General features: G+C 36.0%; 1 protein-coding gene across 8 annotated transcripts in view; it reads right to left on the minus strand.

Annotated features, from left to right (window-relative positions):
- VPS54 (VPS54 subunit of GARP complex) overlaps window positions 1-24,600 on the minus strand; it is a 149,355-nt gene that overhangs the window by 29,727 nt on the left and 95,028 nt on the right. For all 8 annotated transcript variants that reach the window (XR_006960350.1, XM_047069653.1, XM_047069654.1 and 5 more), the window contains 6 exons: window positions 23,293-23,678; window positions 13,084-13,210; window positions 12,087-12,194; window positions 9,116-9,171; window positions 8,029-8,125; window positions 3,949-4,289 (listed from right to left, as the gene is read on the minus strand). Coding sequence is in view for 7 of the 8 variants with exons in the window: in XM_047069653.1 (XP_046925609.1) it covers window positions 3,949-4,289; window positions 8,029-8,125; window positions 9,116-9,171; window positions 12,087-12,194; window positions 13,084-13,210; window positions 23,293-23,678 (1,115 nt within the window). In the remaining variant the exon portion in view is untranslated. The remainder of the gene's footprint in view (window positions 1-3,948; window positions 4,290-8,028; window positions 8,126-9,115; window positions 9,172-12,086; window positions 12,195-13,083; window positions 13,211-23,292; window positions 23,679-24,600) is intronic.

Consider the following 24,600-nt stretch of genomic DNA (forward strand, 5'->3'; position numbering starts at 1 on the left):
AGTTTAAATGACCTACCCAAGGTCACAGGTTAAAGGACTAGAACCTAGAATCAGTCTAATTCCATTTCTAATCTGCTAAGCTTCCTCCACTCCAACATTTACTTCTATATAAATAGTCCAATGCTATTTCAATACAAACTCCCACAAAACTGTTTACTTAAATTTTAAAGGTCAAATTTACAAGGCGCCTGGGTGGCTCAGTCGGTTGAGGGTCCGACTTGGGTTCAGGTCATGATCTCGCAGTTCATGGGTTTCAGCCCCATGTGGGGCTCTGTGCTGACAGCTCAGAGCCTGAATCCTTCCTCAGATTCTGTGTCTCCTTCTCTCTCTGCTCCTCCCTGTTCACACTCTCTCAAAAATAAATAAACATTAAAAAAAAATTTTTTTTAAATACAGTTCAAATTTACTACTGAAATAAAATTGTATTTTGTGAAGGATGTTTAAAATTTGCCCCCATGTAATAGAAAGATTAAGAATATGAAACTCTTGGCAATATGCTAGCAATTCACAAAGATTAAAAAAAAACAGGGGAGCCTGGGTGGCTCAGTCAGTTGAGCGTCTGACTTCGGCTCAGGTCACGATCTCATGGTTCGTGGGTTCGAGCTCCATGTCAGGCTCTGTGCTGACAGGTCAGAGCCTGAAGCCTGCTTGGGATTCTGTGTCTCCCTCTCTCTGCCCCTTCCCCACTCATGCTCTGTCTCTTTCTCTCTCAAAAGTAAATAAACATTAAAAAAAAATTTTTTTTTTAAATAAAAAATAGCAGATAAAAACAACTCTCATATCTTTAAGTAGGGTGACCATCCAAAAAGATGGGAAGTTTGGTATTTTAAGAAAATCATTTAATTTAGTTATTTGTAATGTTGCTTTTTACAAAGAATTTTTTTTAAGTCTATTTATTTAGAGAGAGAGAGAGAGAGACAGCAGGCAGGGAAGGACAGAGAGAGAAAAAGAGACAGAATCCCAAGCAGGCTCCAAGCTGTCAAAGCACAGCCCAACAGAGGGCTCAAACTCACCAACCGTGAGATCATGACCTGAGCCAAATTCAAAAGTCAGATGCTTAACTGACTGAGCCACCCAGGTGCCCCTAAAAAGAATTTTAATTTTTTAAGTTTAATTGGATCTCTTTCACATTCACAGGAAAAAAAAAAAAAAAAAAACTTTATAAAGATGATGTAGCATTTCTGCTTTTGGGTACATACAGAAAAGAACTAAAAGCAGGATCTCAAAGAGATTTGCATACCCACATTCACAGTAGCACTATTCACAATAGCCAAAAGATGGAAGTAATCCAAAAGTACACCAACAGATGAATGGATAAAAACATGTGATGTATACATACAATGGAATATTATTTGGCCTTAAAAAGGAAGGAAATTCTCACACATACTACAACATGGATGAACTTTGAAGACAGTATACTAAGTGAATTGAGCCAATAACAAAAGGACAAATACCGTATAATTCCATTTATATGAAGTACCTAAAGTAGTTGAACTCACGAAGACCAAAAGTAGAAGGGTGACTTCTAGGGGACAGGTAGAGGAAGAAATGGGGAGTTGTTGCTAAATGGGTATAGAGTTTTAGTTTTGCAAGATGAAAAAGGTCTTGGAGATTGGGTGCACAACAATATAAATATACTTACTACTACTGGACTGTGCATTTAGAAATGGTTAAGATGGTATATTTTGTTATGTGTTTTTCACCACAATTTAAAATAAATGTTTAAAAAAACCACAAAACTGTCTAATTCTTTCCATTATTTTTCTTTTCCCATTTCCTGCCTGGGAAATTATTTCTTCTTTTGTGCCCATATCTGCACTGCAGTTATCTTACAAAGGCTTGTGCTGAGACTACATAAAGAACTCCCATAAATCAGTAAGAAATGAACACAGCCCAGCAGAGAAGTGGGCAAAGAACTTGAATAGGCACTTCACAAAAGAGAACATCCAAATAGTCAATGAATATATGAAAAGTGATCTCTTACCAATGATCAGGGAAATAAAAAGTAAAACTAATATACCTGCAACATACCCACCAGAATGGCTAACATGTAAAAGGATGACAACACCCAAGACTGAATGAAGATGTAGAAAAACAGGAACTCTTTCACATTGCTGATGGGACTATAAAAGAGTACAATCACTATGGGAAACTCTTATTAGCTAAACTGACCATTCATATACCTCAATCATTCTTAGGTATATATTATGCTTATAACACGTATACAAAAGACACCTAGAAGAATGTTGACAACAATCAAAATGGAAATAACACAAATTTCATTTACAGTAGAATACATAATGGTGTAGTCAGAAAGGGGAATACTGTACACAAATAAAATTACTGCTACATGCAACAACTTAGAAGAATAGCACAAATATAATTTTGAGGGAAAGAAATTTGAGACAAAAGAACATGATTCCATTTATGGTTCCATTTATATAGTTTAAAAACCAGAAAAACCAACAGTTTTTGTGGTTTTCCTTGGGAAAGAGTGAAAACACAGTTGCAAGGAAGATTTCCAGAGAGCTGGTAATGTTCTATTTCTTAATTTGGGTGGTGATTACACCAGTGTACTCACTTTACAATCATGGAGGTGAACACGTACAATTGATATATTGGCCTATATGTGCATTATACTCCAAGTAAAAAGTTAAAACAAAACAAAAATTAAGGAGGGTACCACCCTTTGTCCTTTCCATCCTGCTGCTAAGGATGCGGATTTGATGATAAAAGCTGAAGCAGCCTCTTTACAGATGAAAGCTGGAAAATGAGGACAGCAGAGCTGCCTTCTCCACTGTGGACCTCTCATCTCTGAACTGTTACATGACAGAAACAAAATTCTATGCTGTTTGAGCTATAGGATTTGTACACCCCTTGTAAGTTTTAGACTGCACCCTAACCAGTAAATGTGAAATGTTAGCCTGAACAGAGAAAAAATATTTTTATTAATATGTAGTTCAGGGTTTTCTTTTTGGTGAGGAGGAAGGTATTACAGTTGACTTTATGCTGTAACTGAAACCTACATAAACTCTTTGGCCATAGGCTGACTTGTGTAAAAATAAAAGTACATGCTGAGTTATTATTCTTAACAATAATTAAATCCATACTACGTTCTTGGGTCAGAAAGATTTTATTGGCCTTGTTTTGTTTTTTCCACACAAGAGATTATTGGGACAACTGGTGAACTGTGAATGGGATGTATGGATTGCAGGTAATAATGTATCAATGTTTTCTTCATTATAATTGGTTAACTGTAGTTATTTAAGAGAGTATTCTTATATTTTAGGAAATACACACTTAAGAATACGGAAATAATGGGACATCATGTCTGCAACCTTTTGCCAAATGATTCAGAAAAAAATATTATCATGAGAGACAAAGAGAGAAGAAGGGAGCAAGAAAGAGAAAAAGGAAGAAAGGGAGAAAGAAGGCAATGTGGTAAACTGTCAACAAATAACTTTTTCGTACAATTCTGGCAACTTTTCTGTAAATCTGAAATTATTTCAAAGTAAGTTTTAAAAAGTCATGTTTGAAAAAATGGTATGATCCGCTTGGAAATTCATGCCTTTGAAAAACTAAATCAAACAGATCTTCACTATATACAAAATACAAAGGCGTTATATGAAAAGAAAGAAAAATAAACAAGGTAATGCTGACCTGATTTTCAGGACAAGTTCTGCCACTAGTGACTTTAAATAAGTCAAATAAATGCTCTGAAATAAGGGCGTTTAATTAAATGGTTCCTCTCCAGCCTTAAAATTCTGTAATTTTCAATTACTTCCAATGCTCACCTCCTTACATTTTCAAAAAGATACGTGTTTTGTAAAATTAATTTATTTTTGTTAAATTAAATTCCAAGACCAAACTTCATATGGTTTTTCAATAAATTGAAAAAATCAGTCTTACTCAAAATCTTATAAAGTTGGCAGCAGTGAGCATACTCACATCATATCCACACCTCCTGGAGTAGCAGATGATGATGTCTGCTCTTTGCTGGATGAAGAATCAGTAGTACATTCTGGTTCGGATACCGAATCACTGCTGCAGGGCTCACTATTTGGAGATGCATTTCTTTGAGAGGTAGTGTCGATTGCTATAGGTGTTAATTCACTCTCATTGAATGCATCACTTATAAACAAGCCTTCATGGATTAAATAAGCCACTTCTGTGTCCAGTGAATTGTCTTTTGCAGCATTCTTCTGTTGTGAAATCTCTTCCAATTCCCTGGTCCTTCGGTTTTTGTCAAGAACTGAGAGAACAACGCTGTGAATGATATTTAACGTTGCCTATAAGAAAACAGGATATATTTTTAAAGGATTTAAAATAACATGTATCTAAAGTCCCCAAAAGTGAATTCTGCATATGTACTTTTTAAAATCTTATAAATGAGTGTCAAGGTCATGCATGTCATAATTATACCAATCTTTTATCACAGTAAAGGTGACTTTGTGAAAAAGAACTACTCAAGAGAAATGGGTTCCCTAAAGCTTAAGAATGGAGTTCTGTATTTTCATTGATTTAAGTAGCAATCTCCTGAGAGTACATTGCATATATTCTAAGTATCTTAAATAGGTTACACTAAACATAACTTGCCTACCATATATCTAGTAAGGGGTTAAATAGCCACAATATATAAAGAACTCTTACAACTCAACAAAAAAATCTGATTAAAAAATGAGCAAAGAAAGTATTTCTCCAACGAAGACATACTAATGGCCAATGAGCATATGAAAGGATGCTCAACATCACTAATCATTAGAAAAATACAAATCAAAACCAAAATGAGATACCACCTCACACCCATTCAAATGGCTACTATCAAAAAACAAAAACAAAAAACAAAACAAGAAAAACAAGTGTTAGAATATGAAGAAACTGGAGCCTTTGTGTACTGGTAAATTAAATTATGAACTTCAAATAGTTTATTCCTATAATGTGGTAAACACTAATAAAAGCCAAAACAACCTTTTCTGATTATAAAAGTAATACCTCTCTTTGTAGAAATATTTAGGAAAAACAAAGAAATGAATAATGAATTTAAATTATACTGCCAAAAGATAACCACCAAAAAGACAAACTGTCTTCTCTTTATTGTATGAAGATGAAGAGATAATAAATCTTTTTAACATAGCTGAGAACATACTATATAAACAGGCCTATACTGTCCCTTCACTTAATGTTATAATCTATGCATTTTCTTCAACATTAAAAATCCTCAGATGCATGATATTCCATGGTAATGAATATACCAGGCATAATTTACTTTACCCTTCCCTCTACTGTTAGACATCTGGGTTCTTTCCAATTTGCAGTTATTTGAAAATTCTCAATTAAAAATGAACAGCTTGTAATTAACATTATTTTTCAATGAAATCATACCCTTACAGAATCACAAACTTTTTTCAAAGAAAAAAGTACCATATTTATAGGTTATATATCATCTTCAAAGATGTTTTACAGAAGTATTAGCTTAAGGGGTCTAAATGTGAAAATGAGAAACTACAACTATGATAAATCACTGTTCTCATATTGTATATATGTCAAATAAAGATTTGACTTAGTTTAACTGATAGAGAACCTAAAAGTGAAATAGCTATAAAAAAATTACTGGCAAAAGATATGAAAGCAACCCAAGTGTTCATCCATAGATGAATGGATAAAGATGTGGTACATATATACAACGGAACATTACTCAACCATAAAAAAAGAATGAAATCTTGCCATCTGCAACAACATGGAAGAATCTAGAGGGTATAATGCTAAATGAAGTAAGTCAGAGAAAGACAAATACCATACGATTTCATTCATATGTGAAATATAAAAAACAAAACAAACAGAGAAAAAAAGAGAAAAAAACAGAGTCATACATATAGACAACTGGTGGTTGCCAAACAGGAGAGAGGTGGGAAGAAGGGTGAAATAGGTGAAGGGGATTAAGAGTACACTTATTGTAATGAGCACTGAGTAATTTATAGAACTGCTGAATCATTATATTATACACTGGAAACTAACAGAACAGTGTATTTTAATTTTTTAATATTTATTTATTTTTGAGAGAGAGAGCACTAGTGGGGAAAGGGCAGAAAAAGAGGGAGACACAGATTCCAAAACAGGCTCCAGGCTCTGAGCTGTCAACACAGAGCCTGATGCAGGGCTCGAACTCACAAACTGTGACATCAATCATGACCTAAGCCAAAGTCGGACGCTTAACCAACTGAACCACCCAGACGCCCCTAGAACACTGTATATTAATTATACTTAAATAAAAAAGAATACTGGCAAAAAGTTGGTCAATTCTACAATCTGCAGTGTAAGAGTTATATACATCCAGACATACAGTAATAGAAGTATGTGTGATGAAGTCATGACGGGAATATGAGAAAAAGTGAAAACATGGCTTAGTTATTTGAGCAATCCACATCTATAGGTTTGCTATCATCACTACAAATGAGTGGGACCAACATTTTGGTAGGAGCCTAAAGTACAGTGAATCACATTTTTAAAAACTTTTCCCACTCAGAAAGGTTATACACATGACTTAGCACCACTCCAATGTTGATAAAGTCATGTCACAGATTAAGTACCAAAGTCCCCCAGGCCATTTAACAGAATACTAAGGAGATGCCAGGGATGTTAACTAGCACATGTAACACAATACTGACATCTGATAATTCAAAGAATAGCAAATTTCACAACCTGTTACATTCAGTAATTCCTAAGCATTGTCTTATTAAAACACAGCTGTGACATGTTAGTGATTGTAACTACAATGCATTAGTCTGCGACATCTTCTGAAAAATGCTCTGTGGCATATGTTCTTTTCCTTATATTGACTGGTTTAAAATTAAGTGATTATACTGAAGAGACAGAATAATTAAATGTAAATGCATAATCCTTGATTGGACCTCAGATTAAAAAGTGAAATAAAAGCCTGCAATAAAGGACATTAGTAGAGCAATTTAAATATGAATTATATGTTAAAAAATGCCATTGGGGCGGCTGGGTGGCTCAATCGGTTAAGCCTCTGACTTTGGCTCAGGTCATGATCTCACAGTTCGTGAGTTCAAGCCCTGCGTTGGGATCTGTGCTGACAGCTCAGAGCCTGGAGCCTGCTTCAGATTCTGTGTCTCCCTCTCTCTCTGCCCCTCCCCTGCTCACACACTGTCTCTCTCTCTCTCTCTCTCAAAAATAAATATTGGGGCGCCTGGGTGGCGCAGTCGGTTAAGCGTCCGACTTCAACCAGGTCACGATCTCGCGGTCCGTGGGTTCGAGCCCCGCGTCGGGCTCTGGGCTGATGGCTCAGAGCCTGGAGCCTGTTTCCGATTCTGTGTCTCCCTCTCTCTCTGCCCCTCCCCCGTTCATGCTCTGTCTCTCTCTGTCCCAAAAATAAATAAAAAAAAAACATTGAAAATAAATAAATAAATAAATAAATAAACATTAAAAAAATTTTTTAAAAATACCATTATATCAGGATTAAATATTTCTAGAAAACATTAGTGGTTTAGAACAGATTTTTGAGTGTTTCAAATATTGTGCCTCTAGATAATCTAGAGAGATTCAAAAATCACAAAATCATAAGAGGAAGTATTATTTTATAATATTTAATGCCAAATAAGCACTATATTTTTTAATACAAAACTTATCCTAAATTATAGAGTATCAAAATACTCTGAAGCACTTCAAATCTTATTTGAAACCAAGGCTCTTTAGAGAAATTACAAAAACAGGGGTGCCTGGGTGGTCAGTCAGTTCAATGGCTCATTCTTGATTTTGGCTCAGGTCATGATACCACAGTTCGTGAGACTGAGCTCTGCATTGGGCTGTGTGCTGACAGCATGGAGCCTGCTTGGGATTCCCTCTCTCTCTCTGCCCCTTCCCCACCCCCTGTCAAAATAAACAAACAGTAAAAAAATTACAAAAAACAAAGAAATTATGTTTTTCTAATCCGATTCTATATGTATATATCTAGAAAGTGGACTTAATTTTAGCGATATTCTGGATAAACTGAAAATCACATAAACTTACCTTAACTCTTTGTAGGAAAATTGTAAACTTAGAGAAAATGTCCTTCAGCAGGTCAAACCACTGAGGAAAATTCAACATTCTCATCTGATCTGCAAGCCTAGAAAAAAAAAATTCAAAGAAAAAAATATTTGTCTTTGGGCACTTAGGAGTTTATTCTCAAAAGATACTTCTATATTTGCAATACAGGAATTTTTCTATTTGAGAAAATTTCCTAGGGAATAAAATTGAAAATAACTGACTCTCCAGGTCCATAGAGCTTTTAACAGAATACCAGTAACTTAATTTTTCCAACTACTAGTGATTCCTGCATTGTTACGGTTGCTTCAACTAATTCTGAAACCGAGTTTTCACTAGGTAATGGTGTAGAAATTAAAACCCCTCAATCCTTATTCTATGAATTTGGCCTGGAAAAATTTCACAGTGATTCATATTGCTATTCATATCTTGGGCCACTTAATAAATAGAGTTTAGATATCTATATGAACTAGAAATTCAGTTATAAAATATTTATCACTAATCTCAAAATGAAAAAAAAATAGGAATTTAAAGGGCGAAAACAAAAAATTACAGGCATGAGACAATTCAAAATCATGTACTCAAATTCCTCAAAGTCAATTAGAAGCTGGGTTTTAATCAGATAGCTAAATAATTTAAACATAACACTGCGATTCCTCTGAAATGGACCATCTTCAATTTCTCTCCTCCATACCTACGTTGTAGCCTCTTGCCCTGGGAGGCTGACCTGCTGGGCGTGGCCAAGGAGGAGCCCTTACAAAACACGGGAAGGAAGAAAGGTACTGATAGCTCCACCTCCCTCCCTGAGAGGTTGTCTCAGGAAGACTGCCTCCAGCACTGCAGATCACTTCAACTACTACAGGCCTTTTTTTTTTCCTACTACTAAGTGGCCTTCTCCTGAATCCTACTGTTCTCATCTCTTGTCCCTTAAAGGTACTGCACTGTCACTTGTGACTTTTCTACACTCTGCCCATACCTTAGTAAATAATTCCTTAATTAAATCCTCCTCAGATTATTCTAATGTGTCATCTTTTCCCTAACTGATAACTCCCAACGTAATATTTATACTTACTTCACAATAACATCTGTGTCAATTTCTTCTATTTGTGAAACTTTATTAATCACACACTGCAAATTTTAAGAAAAAAATTCAGTTAACATCTTTAGAATTCTAAGTACTTCGTGGTTCATTTACATATTAAAAATGGCTTCCACGGAAAAAAAAAAAAAGACCTCAATGACTACGATCATTTTACCAGACGTCTCTTGTGTCTTTTATACACACGTCAAGGTGTATAAAACACTGTAGCATTATATCCTTACCCTATTAAATAATTATTCCAGGATATGCTTTAATGTTATATTAACTAAAATCCCCTACTATTTAAAACTATTCAAAACCACACACCAAACAAACAGAACACCCAGAACCATAATTCTTAGGAATAAGGTATAAACCCCATATTAAAATTCCAAAAAAAAAGTTCATTTTGGAGGTTACGTTTTCTTGCAATATATGTAACAGATTAAGTTAAAAAAAATGCTTAGACTTCAGGAGAATCCTGGGAATTACAACACAGCAGTTTCATAAAATTTGTTTAGAAGTATCACATACATATGTAAAATTACACAAATTATGTTCAAATCTATTTTTACAAATGGAGTACACTTGTGTAATGAAAACTCAGATCATGAAATTAAACACTGCCAGTAAACACCTCTCTTGCTTCCCTTCTAGTCACTACTTTCTCCGAAAAGATACTATCTTGATTTTTAAAAAAATTTTTTTTTCAACGTTTTTTATTTATTTTTGGGACAGAGAGAGACAGAGCATGAACGGGGGAGGGGCAGAGAGAGAGGGAGACACAGAATCTGAAACAGGCTCCAGGCTCTGAGCCATCAGCCCAGAGCCCGACGCGGGGCTCGAACTCACGGACCGCGAGATCGTGACCTGGCTGAAGTCGGACACTTAAACCGACTGCGCCACCCAGGCGCCCCATACTATCTTGATTTTTAATACCACAGATTAATTCTAATATCATAGATTAATTACAAAAGTGTGTCTCCTTTGTGACTCCTTTGTGTCTGGTTTATTTGGCTCCACATTATATATGTGATATTCATCCATTTGTTCCATGTGATTTATTCATTCTCATTGCTGTACAGTATTCATACAAATATACCACAACTCGATTATTTTTTTTTTTTTTACTGATGACAGAATTTGGGTTTTTCAAAGAAAAAAAAAAAGAAAAATTTAGGTTTTTCCAGTTTTTATTACAAATAGTGCTGCCATGAAATATTATGCTGTCTTGGTAAATTTATGTATGCATTTCTGCTGATAAATACCTGGCAGTAGAATTGCTGAGTTACAATATATGTGTACATTTAGTGCTAGTAACTATTGCCAACAATTTTTAAAAGTGGTCATAACAATTTTAAAATATAGTCTTTTAGTATTCAAAAGAAGTAAAAAGGTGGTATGATTACTAATCTTTTTTTGCTTGTTTTATTTAAACATTAAAAACTCAGAAATGTACATTCAACCTGATGATGATCATTAAGCCTAATAAGTATATTTAAAATTATTGTTTCTCATATTTAGAAAAACTGAAGTTTAATGTTTAATGATATTTATCAGAGCAAAACACCAAAACAAAGATGAGACTGAAAAAGGTTTTAGTTTACAATAATAATTTCTTAAAGATAAAGATAAGGATAAGAGGAAATAAACATTTACCTACTGCAGGTGAGAATGTATTTGGTAAAATCTTTTTAGAAAGCAATTCAACTCTATCAAATAGCTTTAAAAATACTTTTCACTCTGACCAATAATTCCACATCTAGAAATCAGCTATAAGAAAATAGTCTTAACTATGGAAAAACCCAACAAAACTTTACACCAAATATGTGTGTCACAGTGTTCTACAGTACCGAACTGAAAAAATGTAAATATTCAACACAGAGGAAAGGCATAACTAATAAAATGTGGATAGGATTTTATACAACCATCAAAAATGATGTGTCTGAAGCCTTATAAGAGAAAATGCTTATGTTATGATTCTGAAATATATGTACAATTCACAATCATATATGCAGTATGACAGCAACAATGAAAAACATCAGTAACAATTTACACTTAGAATTACACTTAAAAATACTTTTTTTTTTAAGAGAGAGAGAGAACACACACACACACACACACACACAAGCTGAGGGGAGGGGCAGAGGGAGAGAGAGAAAATCTTAAGCATGTTCCACGCTCAGCACAGATCCCAATGTGGGGCTTGATTCCATGACCCTGGGGCTTGATCTCATTGTCCTGGGATCACACGACATGAGCCGAAATCAAGAGTCAGATGTTCAACTGACTGAGCGACCCAGATCCCCCTACACTTAGAAATATTCTGGGGCGCCTGGGTGGCGCAGTCGGTTAAGCGTCCGACTTCAGCCAGGTCACGATCTCGCGGTCCGTGAGTTCGAGCCCCGCGTCAGGCTCTGGGCTGATGGCTCGGAGCCTGGAGCCTGTTTCCAATTCTGTGTCTCCCTCTCTCTCTGCCCCTCCCCCGTTCATGCTCTGTCTCTCTCTGTCCCAAAAATAAATAAACGTTGAAAAAAAAAAAAAACTTTGAAAAAAAAAAAAAGAAATATTCTTAAAGTGATAATCTTTTGGCTAGTAGGTCTATTTTTTCTTCTATTTTTCTATATTCTAAGTTTTTAAATAAATGAGAAAATGTTACTATTATACTGCATATATATTATTACTAGATCATGTAAAAATAAATTTGATAAAAAGATTCTAGGGGCACCTGGGGTGGCTCAGTCAGTTAAGCATCAACTCTTGACTTCATGGTCTTGCAATTCATGAGTTCAAGCCCCACATAGGGCTCTGCACTGACAGTGTGGAGCCTGCTTCGGATTCTGTCTCCTTTGCTCTCTGCCCCTCCCCCACTCATGCTTTCTCACTCTCGAAAAACAAACATTAAAAAAATTAAAAAAAAAGATTCTAGACCAAAATATATCAAATAAAAATGTATATTTACCTGTTTAATGATATTCTTTGCTGTAATAATCATTTCTTCACTATAGATTTCTAAAAAATTAAGTTTTCTTTGTTTTAAAAGTCCAAATACAAGAGATACAAGTCTTTCCTATTAAAATAAAAGTATGGAATTTTACAATTTAAATATAGAATAATGTCACTCAGAAGTAGAAATATTCAACATCAAGCGTTTCATTATTTGATCCTCAGATCTCTATCCTGCACATGGTATTTTCTAGAAGCCCCCAAAAACCCCTTCTACAGCAATCTTGTCATCAGATTATTGGAGTCATAGTTTTAAAAACAGATAAATCCTAATGCACTACAGTGGATCAAATGAAGCTGTCTTGGGGACAAAACAATATGAGTACATTTTAGCATAGTTTCAACAAGTAGGTAGAAAGTATCCTTCTCAAATCCTGATGACCTGGACTATTTGTGGGGAATTAACTGCTAACACATACAAAAATCTCTTTACTTAGGCTGCTATCAGGGCTTCTGGATCCTTTCCTAGTTCTTGATGGTAATCAGCATTGAAAAGTCAGCAGATAAGTGAAGCCTGGATCTTATGTATAAGCATATGCATAAAACATGTTCATAACAGGGGTTCAGTGACTGTTAATGACTGATAAGTTACTATATAATAATGACCACTTTTATAACAAACATACTCCAGTACATGCATACACATGGATATATGTTAATTCATCCTATATCTATATTTTAAGCTTGGTTTATAAGATATATATAAGACCTCATTTTAAATCCAATTTCTAATTAAGCTATAAAGTTACTTTATTCTCTAACTTCATAGGATAATGAACAATTATGGTGCTTGCTAAAATCACACAGTTAGGGAAGGACTTCACAGAGGTCTGACTGAGCTTGAAATTTTTTTTTGCTCATTATAATCTGAGAAGAATGTGTTCTAAACTAATACTATTAGGAATTAACACTAAGCAATGACACCAATTTCATCCACAGTTTAAGACACGTACCTCTTCTAAAATTTGACAGTCATCATCCAGTGGTCTGTTTAAGTCACTATGAGAATAAGTAGAAAACTCTGCAATCATCATTTTATCTATCAGTTTTTCCAATTCACAAAGTTGTGATCCCAAATGCCTACAAAGGAAGAGGAAAATGTGACATATATTCTTTAAAAACCCAAATTCGCTCTGCAGTCAAGGAAACTAGTAGGCAAAACTTTTCTAGCAGCAGTATTTTGTGCAACAATGTAATGTAAAATGGAATCCTTTAACAAAAATAACTGCAACAGTTTCACATCATCTCCCATATTCTTTTTCTTTTTACATGTTTAACCTCCAAACACTTAAATGTGTTGTAGGACACATAGTTCTAGAAATTTCATGACTGCTTTTTTTGTCCGCTTTTCACAGACAAAATATTCAGCTATTCTAAGTCCTTTCCTAATTAACCATTTACTGCATGGCAATGCCAGTAGGTCCCCAGCCATTCATTTATTCCACAAATACAAATACAAGTGCCTACTGCAGCCCTGTCAGGGAGATATAAATACCTAACGGATCACATGGACAGACTGACTCAATTCAATCTCTGTTATGAATAGTCTGAGTTACTGTGCAATCTCCCCCAGGTCATTATACTGAAAGTCATTAGAACACAAAACTGAAAATACAAAACTGCTAAGAAACAGTATATCCATGGAACTTTTTCTCATAAAATATAATGTTCCTTTTTAATCTACCTCTAATATTTATAGATCCTACATAGGATTAGAGCAAGAAGGACTCTAATCAGATGAGCAGTTGTGGGGATGGTGAAGGCAAATACTGCAAACAGGATTTGGAACCAATTCCCTAAAGAAAGCATGCAGTAACCAAATGACAAGATTGATGCATGCAGTCTGCTCACCAGGGAACTAAGGATCACTACCTTCACATACAAAGAGATCTTTACTATACAAACTAAAAGCTTCATAAAAACAATGGATTAAAGAAAACTAGGTGATGTAGTTGGCCAAAGTATTTCAAAAATTAAATGAAATGGGCCAACGAGAAATCTGTTTATATATTATATAAAAAAATTTAAGCTCTATTTTTGGTATAATTTCAAAATATGTATATTTAAATGTCTAAATTTAAAATTTACCTTAAATTTAGACATTTGTTATTGAATAAAAAACATTTAAAAATACATATACTCACCATTTACTTGAAAAACTAATGTCAGCAACTATCTTTACTAAGACCAGATACAGCACATTTTTTAAAAACTAGTTTAAACTATGTGACCTTTTGGGGCGCCTGGGTGGTTCAGGTGGTTAAGCATCCAACTATGGCTCAGGTCATCATCTCATGGTTCCTGAGTTCTAGCCCATGTAGGGCTCTGTGCTGACAGCTCAGAGCCTGGAGCCTGCTTCGGATTCTGTGTCTCCCTCTCTCTCTGCCCCTCCCCCATATGTGCTCTGTCTTTCTCTCTCTCTCAAAAATAAACATTAAAAAAATTTTAAATAAATAAAATAAACTATGTGACCTTTTAGATAGATCCATTTTTCTCATCTAAACAACATATGGTAAGCAGTGTAGTGATAATTTTGAAAAAAATCCAATGGTGAAATAATGTATATATTTGCATTTTGTAATATGAAAATTATATTTCTCAGAGCCAATTAGAAGATAGTAAGATCCTCATAAATGACACCAGTGTCTCACAATAAGCTAACTTAGAACACATTCACTAGTACAAACTAAAACACTGCCATAAGGAAGTTTGGCAATGTCTAGCAAATTACATAGGCAGTTAACCTTTGACCTCGGAATCTCACTTCTCAGTATCTGTCTCAAAATTACACTCTTAAAAATACAAAAGAACATATACGTTCATTGCAGCACTGTTCGTAACTGCAAAGGAATACAAACTACTCAAATGCTGAAAAACAGAGGGCTAGTTGACTATATCGTAATAGGCACTATACACTTTTAAAATAATTGAGGAATACCAAGTAATATACTATATACTGCTACAGTTTCTCAGTCTTCTTTTTTTCAGTATTGCCCCAAGAAGTCCTTTTAGACCTTTTTATTCCTAATCACCACCACCAACCCCCACACACTAATATCACATATATACTGTATATCTGTTTATATACCTTGGCCCCCTGGAGGGTCACAAGTCATTATAATATCCAAGTTTTTCTTTCACCCTCAAGAACCAACTTTTGCCCCCTTAAGGTGATAGCCTCCCATTGAGAATACACACTGTAGAGTGATCTCCAGGGTATACTGTAAGGTTAAAACAGCAAGGTGGAGAAAAGTATATACAATTTACTAATGCTTATCTAAGATGAAGAACAAAGACAGAGATGGCTGGATGGATGATGGATAAATACAAACTAAAACATCTTAAAAGGGTGACTTATAGAGTAGGTAGGAAGGAAGGAACAAGATAGAAATTAAATTTTTCTGAATATCATTTGTTTCAGAGATTTGACTCAGAACCACATAACTACTTAACATAGTTATAGTACAAGATTACATTTAATAAATTCAATCCTTAAATATCAAAAGCAATGAAACAAATGAATTTAAATACACATCAAGTTAGCAGCAAATGTACACAAAGAAGAATTATTTCAAGTGACTTTAAAGCGTAATGTACCTATCATCCCACCAGGATATAGCTTAAAGAAGAGAAAGAAATCCTCCATGTTTGTAGTAATAATACTGTTAGTTCTGAGAGCATTCTATGTATACTGTGGGATAAAATAAATGAGTAATTATGTTAGTGTCATCGAGAGCCACAGTTTTCACCTTCAGCCTGTTTTAAAGGACTTACATATATAAGATTAAAAAAGTAAAATCTTTATGGTCCTGAATTTAAATTAGGACTATCAATATGAACTCCTACTTTTTCTTTAAAAAGAAAAATCTGTTTTCTAGCTCTGTCCACTACAAAGGTCTAGAGATAATGACCAATCCAGTAGCAAGGAATATCTCTGGTATCCAGAGCATAATTTCTCAATACCATTTCCTACTGAAAGAAACTAGTGCTCCCTAGAAATATAGTGGATTATAAGTCTGGGGGAAAAAAATGTATGATATGAACATCTAATCATAACACAAAGTAAGAAAACTGTTAAGCAAAAGCTCATGGAATTATGTAAAAGGCCACAAGAATGAACCTGAGGAGATTTCTACAAAAGACAGAACATTATGAACACTGACAAAAATAAAAACAGCAAAAATCTTAAATATATACAAATCCACATGCTTACAAAAATATTTTTAAATCATCAGTTAACTTTGGAAGATACAAGATTTTCAATTTGTTACTTTTAAAACAGCTAAATGAAAAAAATAAAGGAATCTAGAATTTATTCTGCCTCTCCTTATAAGAGCTGTCCTTCAGATTTACCAAATAATTATGGAGAAATATCACTTTACAGAAACATTCTGATTAAAAAATGAATAAGGAAGTACAGAATCATAATATCATTATAGGTAACCCATGAGATGTTGAATCATAATGTAGTTCAATGTTTAACTTTTTGAGGAATCTCCATACTGTTTTCCAGAGTGGCTGTACCAGTCTGCATTCCCACCAACAGTGCAAGAGGGTTTCCCTTTCTCCACATCTTCACAAACATCTGTTGTTTCCTGAGTTAATTTTAGCCATTCTGACCGGTATGAGGTGGTATCTCAATGTGGTTTTGATTTGTATTCCCCTGATGATGAGCGATACTGAGCATCTTTTCATTTGTCTGTTAGCCATCTGGATGTCTTCTTTGGAAAAGTGTCTATTCATATCTTCTGCCCATGTCTTCACTGGATTATTTGTTTGGGGGATGTTGAGTTTGATTAACTCTTTATACCTTTTGGATACAAACCTTTTATCACATATGTCACTTACAAATATCTTCTTCCATTCCAAAGGCTGCCTTTTAGTTTTGTTGATTGCTTCCTTCACTGTGCAGACTTTTATTTTGATGTGTTCCTATCGTTTATTTTTGCTTTTGTTTCCCTTGCCTCAGGAGATGATTCCAGCAAGAAGCTGCTACAACTGAAGTCAGAGAGGTTACTGCATGTGTTCTCTTCTAGGATTTTGATGGTTTCCTGTCTCACATTTAGGTGCTTCGTCTATTCTGAATTCATTTTGTGTACGATATAAGAAAGTGGTCCAGTTTCATTCTTTTACATGTTATTGTCCAGTTTCTCCAACACCATTTGTTGAAGAGGCTTTTTTTCCATTAGCCATTCTTTCCTGCTTTGTCAAAGATTAGTTGACCATATAGTCAACTGGCCATACAGTTGACCATATAGTTGACCATATAGTAGGTCCATTACTGAGTTTTCTATTCTGTTCTATTGATCCTTGTGCCTGTTTTTGTGCTAGTATCATACTGTCTTGATCATGACAGCTTTGTAATAGAACTTGAAGTTTGGAATTGTGATGCCTCCAGCTTTACTTTGCTTTTTCAAGATTGCTTTGGCTATTCCAGCTCTTTTCTGGTTCCAAATTTTTGGATTGTTTGTTCCAGCTCTATGAAAACTACTGGTGGTATTTTGATAGAGATTACATTAATTGTGTAGACTGCTTTGAGTAATAAGGACATTTTAACAATATTTGTTCTTCTAATACATGAGCATGGAATGTTTTTTCCATTTCTTTGTGTTCTCTTCAATTTCTTTCATAAGTGTTCTATAATTTTCAGAGTGCAGATCTTTTTACCTCTGTATTCCTAGGTATCTTACGGTTTTTGGTGCAATTGTAAATGGGATTGATTCCTCGATTTCTCTTTCTGCTGCTTCATTACTGGTGCATAAAAATGCAACAGAAATCTGTATGTTGATTTTATATCCTATGACTTAGCTGAATTCATGTATCAGTTCCAATAATTTTTTGGTGGAGTCTTTTCGATTTTCTACATAGAGTATCATGTTGTCTGTGAACAATGAAAGTTTGACTTCTTCCTTGACAACTTGAATGTATATTATTCAAATATATTTGAATGTAATTATTTTATTTCTTTTTGTTGTCTGATTGCTGAGGCTAGGACTTCCAGTACTCTGTTAAATAATCATGTTGAGCCTGGACGTCCCCGTCCTGTTCCCGACTGTAGAGGAAAAGCTCTCAATTTTTACCTATTGAGGATGATATTAGATGTGTGTCTTCCATTTTGGCCTTTATGATGATGAAGTACGTTCCTTCTATCCTTTGTTGAAGATTTTTTATCAAGAATGGATGCTGTATTTTGTCAAGTGCTTTTTCTCCATCTATTGAGATCATATGGCTCTTATCCTTTCTTTTATTAACGTGGTGCATCATATTGATTGATTTGTGAATACTGAACCCAGGAATGAATCCCAGTCGATAGTGGTGAATGATTCTTTTAATGTACTGTTGGATTCAATTTGCAAGTGTCTTGTTGAGAATTTCTGCATCCATGTTCCTCAGGGATAGTGGCCTCCAATTGCTCCTTTTTAGTGGGGGTTTTTATCTGGTTTGGGAATCAAGGTAATGTTGGCCTCATACAATGAATTTGGAAGTTTTCCTTCCATTTCTAGTTTTTGGAACAGTTTGAGACGAATAGGTATTAACTCTTTTTTAAATGTTTGGTAGAATTCCCCTGTGAAGCCATCTGGCCCTGGACTTCTGTTTGTTGGGAAATTTTTGATTACTGATTCAATTTCTTTGCTGGTTATGGGTCTGTTCAAATTTTCTACTTCTTCCTGTTTTGCTTTTGGTAGTTTGTGTATTTCCAGGAATCTATCCATTTCTTCCAGATTGCCCAGTTTGTTGGCATATAATTTTTCATCATATCCTCTTATAGTTGTTTGTATTTCTTTGGTGTTGGCTGTGATCTCTCCTCTTTCATTCGTGATTTTATTTATCTGAGTTCTTACTCTTTTCTTTTTGGTAAGTCTGGCTAGAGGTTCATCAATTTTATTAATTCTTTCAAAGAACCAGCTCTTAGTTTCATTGATCTGTTCTACTCTGCCTTTTTTGTTTGTTTGTTTCCATATCATTTATTTCTGCTCTAATCTTTATTATTCCCCTTCTGCTGGCTTTAGGCTTTATTTGCTGTTCCTTTTCTTTTGAGGCCTCAGGTTTTTGGGTTTTTTTTGTTTGTTTGTTTGTTTTAACGTTTATTTATTTTTGAGACAGAGAGAGACAGAGCATGAACGGGGGAGGGTCAGAGAGAGGGAGACACAGAATCCGAAACAGGCTCCAGGCTCTGAGCTGTCAGCACAGAGCCTGACGCGGGGCTCGAACCCACAGACCGCGAGATCATGACCTGAGCCGAAGTCGGCTGCTCAACCAACTGAGCTACCCAGGCGCCCCTGCTGTTCCTTTTCTAAGTGTAAGCTCAGGTTGTATATTTGAGACTTTTCTTGCTTCTTGAGATAGGCCTGTATTACGATATACTTCCCTCCTGTGACCACATTTGCTGCATCCCAAAGGTTTTGGACTGTCATGTTTTCATTTTCATTTGCTTCCATGCATTTTTTTTTTAATTTCTTGTTTAATTTCCTGGTTAACCCACTCATTCTTTAGTAGGAGGTTCTTTAACCATGTATTTGTGGTCTTTCCAAATTTCTTCTTGTGGTTGACTTCAAGTTTCATAGTGTTGTGATCTGAAAATATGCATGGTATGATCTCAGTTTTTTCATACTTTGTGGAGGCCTGATTTGTGACCACAGTATGTGATCTATTTGGGAGAATGTTCCACGGGCACTCGAAAAGAATGTGTATTCTGCTGCTGTAGGATGAAATGTTCTGAACATATCTGTTAAGTCCTTCTGGCTCAGTGTGTCATTCAAAGCCCTTGTCTCCTCGTTGATTCTCTGCTTAGATGATCTATCCATTGCTATAAGTGGAGTTATCAATGAGTTTCTTTACGTTATTCATTGATTTATATATTTGGGTGCTACCAAGTTGGGGGCATAAATATTTATGATTGTTAGATCTTCTTGATGGACAGACTCCTATATTATGATACAGTGATCTTCTTCATCTTGTCCTTGGTTTAAAATCTAGCTTGTCTTATATAAGTATTGCTACTCCAGCTTACTTTTGACATCCATTTGCATGATAAATGTTTCTCCATCCCTCACTTTCAATCTGCACGTGTCTTTAGGACCAAAATGAATCTTTTAAGCAGCATATAAATGGGCCTTATTTATTTATTTATTTATTTATTTATTTATTCAATCCATTCTGATACCCTATGTCTTTTGATTGGAGCACTTAGTCCATTTACATTCAGAGTAATTACTGATACATAAAAATTTGGTGCCATTGTATTACCAATAAAGTTGCTGATTATGGAGATTTTCTCTATTCCTTTCTATTCTTTGTTGCTTTTGATCTTTCTTTCCCACTCAAAGGGTCCCCTGTAACATTTCTTGAAGAGCTGATTTAGTGTTCACAAACTCCTTTAGGTTTTGTTTATCTGGGAAACTCTTTATCTCCCCTTCTATTCTGAATGACAACCTTATTGGATAAAGTATTCTTGGCTGCAGATTTTTCCCATTGCACATGCTGATGATATCCTGCCACTCCATTCTGGCCTGCAGGTTTCTGTGGAGACATCTGCTGCAAACCTGATTTGCCTTCTCTTGTAGGTTAGGGATTTCTTTTCCCTTGCTGTTTTCAGCATTCTTTCCTTACCTCTATATTTAAAAAATTTCACTATGATGTCTTGGTGTTGGCTGGCTTTTGTTATATTTGATGGGAGTTACCTGTACCTCCTGGATTTGGATGTCTGGCTCCTTCCCCAGATTAGGGAAGTTGGAAGCTATAATTTGCTCAAATAAACCTTCTGCCCCCTTTCCCTTCTCTTCTTCTGGAACTCCTATGATACAAATGTTATTACACTTTATGAAGTTGCTGAGTTCCCTAAGTCTACATTCATGATCCAATACTTTTCTTTCTTCTCTTCAGCTTCATTATTTTCCATAGCTTCTATATCAGATTCATTCCTCTGCTTCATCTATCCTTACTTCATTACATCCAGTCTGTTTTGCATCTTTGTTATAGCATTTTTTATTTCAGCCTGACTAGTTTTTAGCTCTTTTATCTCTGCAGTAAGGGCTTCTCTAATGTCTTCTATGCTTTTCTCAAGCTCAGCTAGTATCCTTATGATTGTTGTTTTAAATTCTAATTCAGGCATATTACTTATATTTGTTTTGAGTAAATCCCTGGCCATGACCTCTTCTTGTTTCTTTTGGGGCAAATTCCTCCATCTTGTCATTTTGACTAGGCCACTGTTTTTGTGTATGTGTTAGGAAAGACTTATATGTCCTGCTGAGTGTAATGGCTGTATTAAGAAGAGGTCCCATACTGTTCAGGGCCTGGCATGTCAGAAAGTATTTCAGAGTGTGCACTCTGCAAGTGTGGCTGCTCTTTCCCTCAGGTCAGTTCTTTGCAGTGTTTCTCCTTGCCTGCATTGGGGAGTGTTGGGACCTTGTCCAGTGTGTGGCATTTTAACTAGGTGTGCTTTGGTCTGCTTGTTAAAATAAGCCTGATCCTATTTCCACTAGAGCTGAAACTTTGCCACACTCTATCAATCAAGTTCAGAAGAATTGATACGTGTAGAGGATTTGTGCTGGTCTTTGGAGGAAGGAGCCTGTTGTGCTGGTTCTCAGGCCAACTTGCTATAGTAAAAATGCACCCACAGGGCACAGTGGGGTGGGGCCTGGTGTAAGCAGTTCCAGCCTCCACTGGGAGCAGTGTGTTGCTCAGTGAAGTTTCTCTGTGCTGATGGGCAGGGGGGGAAATGGGTCACCCCACTGTCTCATCCCCAAAAAGGGGAGTTCACATCTGCTGCTGTTCAGGAAGGCTTCACAGAAGAGCAAACAATCTCCTCTCTTATGTCCCAGGCTTCTGTCAGAACTCTGCTTTCATCTGGTGCCCAAGCCATCTGCCCGTCTGGTGGCACAGACCTCCTGTGTTTTATCTCAGGCATGCAGCTGGGTTTCAAAAATTCCAAATTTTAGGGACCCAGTGCAGCACAAATCTATGCTGATCCTCTGGAAAAGGGTCTCGCCACGCTATAGTTGGTGCCAGTTTGTTCCAGAAAAGTAGTCACATGCCCATGCAGGGGGCTTGGAATTCATGGTAAAACACAGCCAAAAGCTGGTTTCTTGGCTAGCTGCCTTCAGCAGGTGCCTCTACTGCAATGCTAATTAATGAGGTTGCTCAATGGTGTCTGCCATCTCTTTTGTCCCCTGAGAGGCAGTACCACCTCTCCCAAATACACTCCAAGAAGGGGAACTGTTTCTCCTAGTGAGACCCAGGAGATCCTCAGACCATTCTGTCCACTCCGGGGCCTCTGCCCTCCTTTCCCACAGGAGCACGCCTAAGTCTGCCAGGCATGACCCGAACAATGGTGCAGAATTCTAAAACTTCAGATTTTGAGTTTCATGCTTGTATGCACTTACAATAATCAGCCCCTCACCTCCTCCCAGTCAAGGGTTTTGGGGAAGACTTTCTTGTGCAACCCTGTGCACTGCTTTCTCTCACTGTCTCTGTGACCAGGGCTCCCTCCCCTCCACAGCACCTACAGTTCTTTTCTCCCCCAAGTCAATTCTCCACAGCTCCTACCTTCCACGATGTGCCTGTTTTTCTCTCCAGATGTGCAGTTTGTTCTCTCAGTCTTCAGATCAATTCCTTGAGTGTTCAGAATGATATAGTATTTATGTAGCTGTGCTTGAGGGACAAGGCAAGCATAGGGTCCCTCTACTACTCCACCATCTTAACTCACAAACACCCAGGACCATACCAAAGATTTTAAGTAATTTCTACACCCAATGTGGGGCTAAACCCCCAGATCAAGAGCCACATGGTCCACCAACTGAGGCAGCCAGGGACCATAAAATGAACTTATTCTGAGATATACTGGTATTCCTTCTGCACCTTGATCTACTACCTTCACACAAAACTATTTTAACATTTTCAAAATGTTATTTTCAAAGCTGTGACTGGCCTTTCATTGACTGGCATCCTCTACCAGAAAATTTAATTTTGTTTCTCCATCCAAATGTTTCTGTAAATATTAGTCCTTATGATTTGCTAAGACTAAAACAACACAATGATAACATTACTAAACAGATCAGTCTAGAAGAAAAACTATTCATGTAACTAAATACATTCACACTTCTTCAGCTTTAAAATTTTTAAATTTCTAACATTATTTCCAATAGCTTATTTAAAGGACATACCGGAAGCTGTGAATGCCCTGAAGTTCCTGCTGTAGAACCTCTTGTGTTGTTGCTATTAAGTCCAATGCTCCAACAAATTCAGAAGTGGATAACAACACCTGTACTGTAGGCTGAGTTTGGTGTACAGTGGCCATTAACTTGAGTTTATTGTACACTTTAACACAATTATTTCTGGTAAGTGCCAGTCTTAAAATGTGTAGTGATCCTTCACACATTACTTTATCAATCTGTGCAATTTTATCTCGAAGCATTTTTACAGCCTGGGAAGTTTTCTTGAGGTAGTCCTGCAATTCGTGTTGAGAGGTCATAGCATGAAAAAATGCTTCTGAACGTAGAGAGATCTGGTGAGCAATGTTTACTTCCACAATATCCAGATAATGGCTCAGCTTAAGAGGGGAGAAAAAAAAATCATAAGAGTATTGTAAGTATACCTTCTTTGACTATCCACATACTTTCTGAAAATGATACAAGATTTCTATATGTATTTTAAATCCCATTGTGTGAACTATTTGATATTGGAATTCTTGATATTGAGCATAACAGAACAGAAGGGAGATAAAAGGTAACAGCGCAAATATTAACAAATTTAAGACAAAAGAGTAGAAGAAGCTGATTTACCTTCTTCCTCTGCTCCTGCTATTACTGCCCTCCAAATACCAACTACTTTCTAGAAAGTAAGAGTCATCTGAGATCATTATCTAGTTTTAGAAGTTCTAAGATCTGAGACAGAATGATCTCCTTAACTGCCACACCATCACACATCACTTATCTGACTAAAAGCTTATTATAGTTACTGTTTATTGACCTCCTCCTTCTATATACTGGGCACTGGTATTTTATACACATAATTTTCTAGTTCTAACAATCTTAGAGTACAAGTATTATTTGTATTCTTATTTTTACAGATGAGGAAACTGAGGCTCAGAGACATTAAATAATTTGAATAAAGTCATGTGGTTAGTAAGTGGCAAAACTAAAATTTGAATCCAGGCCTGACTCAAAAACTGAAGCTCTTTCTATTATACCACACTTCCGCAAAATACTAAAGAATTCATGATCCAGTCACAAATTATGGAAAGTAGTAGAATTCACTGGGACATTTTTTTCAAGGCTGCTTATCTTACATTTCAAAAATTATTCTTGGGGCGCTTGGGTGGCTCAGTCAGTTGGGCGTCCGACTTCAGCTCAGGTCATAATCTCGCAGTTCACAAGTTCAAGCCCCGCATCTGGCTCTGTGCTGACAGCTCAGAGCCTGGAGCCTGCTTTGGATTTTGTGTCTCCCTCCATCTCTGCTCCTCCCCCACTCAT

This window comes from Lynx rufus, unplaced genomic scaffold (assembly GCF_022079265.1).
Source record: "Lynx rufus isolate CCGP_SWC_20201006 ecotype Redwood Valley unplaced genomic scaffold, mLynRuf1.p SCAF_8, whole genome shotgun sequence".
NCBI lineage: Eukaryota > Metazoa > Chordata > Mammalia > Carnivora > Felidae > Lynx > Lynx rufus.